Here is a 6,312-nt window from a genome sequence, read left to right as displayed (position 1 = left end):
CAAATTTTCTAGTGGTTAGATTGACAATGAAAATGAAAGTGTTTTAAAAGGAATTGAAGAACACTACTTAATGAACACTGTGTATATTTATATATTGCTATTAGATTTTGTAGAAGTTCAAATTAGAGAACTACATTTCATGATCACTAATATACTTAGCATGATGGACGTTATCACATTAAAATTTATCATATTGAGCCATGTCATAGAATGTGATCGGTAGTGGATAAATTATTGTTCCATTCACACCTACTCTTTTATACAAAAAAGAGAGCGAGATACCGATTTTTGTATTATCACATTGGATAAAGAGCTCTGCTTATCATCATCTTGATGTGGCTTCAAGTTGTCCAATTAGCTTGGCAGGTGCATTCTTTTATATATGTCTGCCCCAAATCACAAATGCCAAAGATACGAGCATAATGGTGTTGAGGTATTCATATGGTGGCTAGTAATACTTGAATAAACATTTGTTTAGTACAATAACGAGTAAATTCTACTTGGTGGAGTTTCTGTTTATGGCGTGGCTATTCGCTCCCCATGCTAGGTATGTTAACAACTTTTCTTTTTATGTATGTCACATTTTTTTCCTTCATTTTTTGATAGTGTTGAATGCACAACTTGGATTGTTCTTTTGTTTGTTTCACCTCAAATGAATTGATCTTAAGGTAGAACTGTAGAAGCTTTCGCCAACTTACTGTATTTCATAATTGGTATTTTATAGGTGTTCCATTAAAATAAATAGTTTTTCAGAGTTTTGAGTGATTTTTTCATAGCGTGCACGAATGTTTTGTGTATTCGAAACGTTTGTTATTAGTGTCAAAGCACTTTCTGATTAGTCTCATGCAAGTCCCCGCATAATGAGGTTGGTTTTATGAGTTTTGTGACACTAGACTTAATCTCAATGTGTAAACATGTTGGCAAACATCAATATATCCTTTGTTTGTTCTTTCGTTTTGTGTTCTTGGATTAAATTCCTATATTCTCTAATTGTAGATAAGCAATCCAATAATAACAAGAAGCAGACCCATGTTTTACTTCCTTGCCCTTCCTTTTAGATAAATGTCCTTAAAGTAAGAATAAATTGTATATATTTACAGGTTTATATGAAGGCATGTCTCTCAGAGAGATCATTCATTTCATTCCACTCTCATCAATTGCAGTGCCAATATAAATGTCAAATTTGAGTTTACAACCTTTCAAGGTGGCTTCCATCCAAACCAGCAAGACAGGGTTCACAAGAAAGGCAATGGTTAGGTTTGCCATCCTTTTTATAACCAAATGTGGAGTAAATGAAGCGGTTTTTTGACAGGTTCGATGCATTGTTGGGAAGATATCTAAGAAAAATACCACTCCATACAGTGCTAAGGCTATTAGGAAAGTAGAATTTGGATATGGAAGTGACTAAAGCAATTTCAAGTTGCAGATGCATGTAGATGGTTTTATTGATTTCAAAGAATTCAAGAATTTGCACAAGACAGGACAGGGATTTAATAGAGTCGCCGCTCTATCCTGGTAATCTCAGCGTGGAACAAAGAATTGTTAAACTTAACCAGCAATCGAAGACACGTTTGGAATAGATGGCTTTGGTAGCATCAATGACAAGGACATCAGCGACGCCAAACCAGACTATAGATCCTAATGGAGTTATACATGTACCGGTAACACTAGAAGGCACCTTTTACTTAGCATTGGTGTGCATTGGTACAACTAAGGTTGAGCCTGACCCATATTTTGAGTCCTACTATTTTATTGTTGACACTGGTAGTTCACACACATGGACTCAGTGCGAAGGATGCAATCCCTGTTTTTATCAGAAGCCACCATTGTTTCATTATAGGAAATCAACAACTTTTAGTGTCTCATTGTGATAGGGAGGGTCGATGTGAATTTGGTACTTGCAAAGAAGGTAAATGCACTTATACTGTGGGGTATGGGAATGGTGCTATAACAGAGGGTGGTCTTGGCTTCGAAAAGTTCTCATTCAATTAAGATGATGGGGGTATTGAAGCTTTTGATCATTTGAGATTTAGTTGTGGCTTCAAACAAACCAATTTCGATTTTCGTCTCGCGGATCCAATGCAGAATGAGATAGCTGGGATTCTTGGATTAGGAAGGGGACCAACGTCATTTCCAAACCAATTATAGCTTTTTGATTTCTCATACTGTCTACGACCATGGTATAATGAAGGTGGAGTTCAATAAATTAGTATGTTCTTGCGTATGGGCAATGACGCACGTTTCCAAGATGGGCAAAAAATACATTCAACTCCACTAGCTCCACGTTAATCACATTACTTTGCGACTCTGGAGGGAATATCCTTTCAAGGAGTTCGATTGATCCACGTGCATTTGCACGGACACCTCTATCAAATCTCTGCTTGCATGCCTATGAGTTTTGGTCCAGCAAGTAAGTATGAAAATAGCTATTTTTAACTTGAACAGGGCTTCTCTATATTTTGTTTTAAATGGGTTTTGTAAGTTGAGAAATGTAGAATGCAGACGTTGCCATTGCTTAGTTTAGCCATTTAGGCAACAACTATTGCAGCTACACTCCTCACCCATTTTAAATATAGAAAGGTTTCGTGTTTTTTTCTCCTTTTTCTGCTAAACAGAAAGATTTCATTCTTGGTGTGGCGTGTGAACTCCACCATCTTTACAATTTTAGGTATTAGGGGTCTCAAAGCTGAGGTTTTCACATGTACTCTAAACTGATTACATTGTGTCATGCTTTGTCATTCCAGTTTTTTAAGTCATGGTTGACATGCTCATGTTATATTTCGTTAATTGTTCCACAGATGTTACTTGATGTTGTTTCAGTATTCAACATGGTCTCATCTAACTCACAAACTGCTCAATCTGCCGTACTCAATCTTAAAGGAGTTGAGGTCCGCCTACCATGTAGATTACATTTCTTTGTGGGTCTCAAGAAATCTCTTTTGTCCCTTTGGATTCAACAATTTATTCTATTCACAGGTTATTAGGGAACATCATCCCTCTGACAATGATGGCATAGCATTGGAGTGTGTGTGGGAGAAGGATAAGTTTGTTTTACTTGAGAAAACAAATAATATTGAGACCAAGAATCAAGTGAAGCATGTGGAAGATGGAATAGAGACCACCCTAAAATCATCAAATATACAATACCAAACTATAGAAGCTTTTCTTGGAGGTGAGGACTTCCATGAGTTTTGATAATACCTATTGCCATAATAGAACATAAGCTTTGCATTTCCAATATTTTTCTAGTTGTAGTTCACAGAAAGCAAGATTATGTGCAGATGCTTCTACCATGCCTCAGCTATATAACATGAACATGATGCTCAACAGGAGGTTGGAAATCACATTTACAGCTCATACAAAAATCTGTGTCCTTAAATCGAACTGATTAGAAACTATTAACCATCCAATTTTAAAAAGAGTTGAGATTTAATTAACAGACGATAATAATAATAAAAATACTCCTGCCTTGATACTTTATTTTCCTATTATATTATTTATTATTTAGACCTTGGCATTCTCCGGTACAATTATCAAGAATAAAATCTTCCATGAAAATGATCCAGCTGCTGAAAAATCACGTGCCAATTATTTACTTAATGGTGTGCATTTTGAATGGATAAAGAATATTTTTATCTATGAAAATTGCGTATGTAGCATGTTCTGATTAAGTATGTCCAGGTGATGAACTTAAATACCCAAATATGGATACATTCTCCTCCTCAGAAGACCTATCAGGTCCTACCAACAACAGGATTCATGCAACTGATGCATCTACAAATCAATTAGTTGTGATAAACAATGAGATGGAAGATATTGATAGCGAGGATGAGAATCAAAAAGGAACACCTGACACTCCTTGACAGGAATTTTATTGAATACGGAAATAATGCAAGTACAAGTTCATTTCCAAGTCCTGAATTGCAAACAAAATTGAGGGATACAGTGGCATTTAATTTGTTGCGGTTTGTCAATCAACATCACATATGGGGAGTGGGTTTCAAGAGGAAAAGAGCTGCTAATGAAAAAGAGCACTCATTTTCCCGTCAATTAACTGGTGGAAACAGTAATAACATCTTATCAAATTTCATTCATGTTCAGATAGAAATAGCATAATAGTGTACCATTTGGAGTAACCTTAGTCAATATAATTATGCACTTGACACGATAAATTATCGTAGCGCGCATGTCTAACACAAATATATATATATAGCATCACATTTTTTGTGTGCAGAGTGGGTACAATGAGGCATCCAACGTCGACCAATTAACCTTGGTAGTATATGGAAGACGTACAAACTTCCACACATGGGAATCTAGGATGCATAGCGTAACAATATTTTTAGTCAGTTGGTTATGTATTGTTCTTTTTTGTGTGTAGTTAAACAAATTTGGGGTGAATGTTCGAAGAAAATGTCAAGGCATAATGAAAAATGTACAACCTTTTACATTGTTCCTCGGAGCCTCAAGAACTACAAATGGTCGAGCTCTATACATATGGAAGAATTGCTAAATGGCTAAACCAATAAACAATGTGTAAGTATTACAAGGGATAGAGGTAGGGCAGGGAACGGGTCGGATACCAGTCGGATATTCCAATATCCGAATCTTAATACAAATTTTTTGCAAATATTTCTACGTCACCCATAACCTCAACAACAACAACAACAACAGAGAAAACAGAAGAAGTTTCGTTCTTTTTATCTTCTCCAAAGATTCTTTGTCAATTATATATATATATATATATATATTTTAAACCCTCTCTTATTTGTGAATTTGTAGACATTAGGAATTGGGTCCGGAACATTGAACAACACGCATCCGATAATGTGAACAAAATATTAGTAGGAAACAAGGTTGACATGGATGAGAGCAAGAGGGTAACACCAAAATTGGATTGAAATGTCAAATTCCCCAAGAGTTTTCTAAATTGGGCTTGATTGATTGTTTTTTTAATAGGCTATGCCAACTTCTAGGGGTCAAGCGCTTGCTGATGAATATGGCATCAAGTTCTTCGAGACGGTAAGTTCATACCAGTATCACATTTCATCCCACTAACCCATTGTCAACATATTGACACACACGAAACCTGTTTTATGTAGAGTGCAAAAACCAACCTGAATGCAAAGCAGGTTTTCTTTTCTATTGCAAGGGACATAAAACAAAGACTTGCAGAAAGTGATTCTAAAGTTGAGGTACACTCTACTCTTTGAACCAATTCGTGGATTGAGGATTAATACCTTGAACAGTGTGTTCTGACTCATTTATTCCTATTTTTTCAGCCCCAGACCATTAAGATTAGTAAACCTGATCCCGACAAAAATTTGAGTACAGTTACCGAGAGATCAGCTTGCTGCGGTTCCTAAAGTTGTTCAGTCAATAATGATTGTTCTGGAAATTCTAGAGTGCATACTATAATCTAACTCTTGAGAAAGTCATCTGTGGATGCCAATATGTTTCAGGTGGCTCTTTTTGGTCTATTACACTATTTGTGTTTGTTAAACCTTTGATGTTATAATTTATCATGCAGAGCGAATCTTTGGTATGATTTTAGGTGTGGGGATACAAGTTGCTTTTTATGCTTTGTACCTGTAATTGGCTTACTCTATTGCCATTAAAGCACTAAAGCCATTTTTTAGAATAATTTCATATAGCGATACTCGTTCGTAAGACCGGTTCAAAAACTAGTATTATCCAAACAAGCATAGAACGTCACTGTAAAAAGTTAGAGTCTCTCAGTTTTGACATAGTCGCGCGTGCGCTACTCCTTTGTGCTTATAAAATGTCGCGCGCTATTGTCTAGGGGAATTACACTCCTACTTTTAGGTTTCAGGTTCTCCTGTTATATCGTATATCACTGCTTGTTTGAGACAATGAGACTTGTTTCTAAAAATCACAATTACTTAAGGTTCCATTACCTTTAAGGAATTTTTGACATCTATTGTATAAGGCGGAGTTGCGAGATGCTATTGATAAACACCCAAAATTGTAGTTTAAAGCCCTTAATAGTATTCTATTTAGGCCAATTATATTTATAATAATGAGAGTTTATTACTGTTTACTTGTTTTTGTGTATTTCAGGTCTTAGAGTCAAATATGTGAATAAATACATCACATTTGCAAGAGAAATGAGTCAAATTGAATGCTAGAGAAGTTCTACGGTTAAATCCCAAGTTCCAAGTAGAAAAAAACCTTTTAAAGCCAAGTTAAAGCTGGAAAGTCAAAGTTAACTCAGGCTGAAAAAGAACAGAAAGTCAATAGAACTTCAACCGGTCGTATCTTTGGACTCAGACCTCGGAATTGGGCCTATCT

General features: G+C 35.8%; 1 protein-coding gene across 1 annotated transcript; it reads left to right on the top strand.

Moving 5' to 3' along the window:
• Positions 1-3,801: 3,801 nt before the first annotated feature.
• On the top strand, positions 3,802-5,461 carry LOC147475085 (ras-related protein RABE1c-like). The gene is made up of 5 exons (XM_086585261.1): positions 3,802-4,066; positions 4,783-4,880; positions 4,960-5,022; positions 5,103-5,195; positions 5,283-5,461. Exons 1-5 carry the CDS (start codon positions 3,802-3,804, stop codon positions 5,364-5,366), a joined length of 603 nt encoding a protein of 200 aa, XP_086441387.1. The 3' UTR covers positions 5,367-5,461.
• Positions 5,462-6,312: the final 851 nt, after the last annotated feature.

The sequence above is a fragment of the Coptis chinensis genome, chromosome 9 (genome assembly GCF_015680905.1).
Source record: "Coptis chinensis isolate HL-2020 chromosome 9, ASM1568090v1, whole genome shotgun sequence".
NCBI lineage: Eukaryota > Viridiplantae > Streptophyta > Magnoliopsida > Ranunculales > Ranunculaceae > Coptis > Coptis chinensis.
The sequence above is the reverse complement of the archived record's forward strand: the minus strand, read 5'-3'. Positions and strand labels throughout refer to the sequence as shown.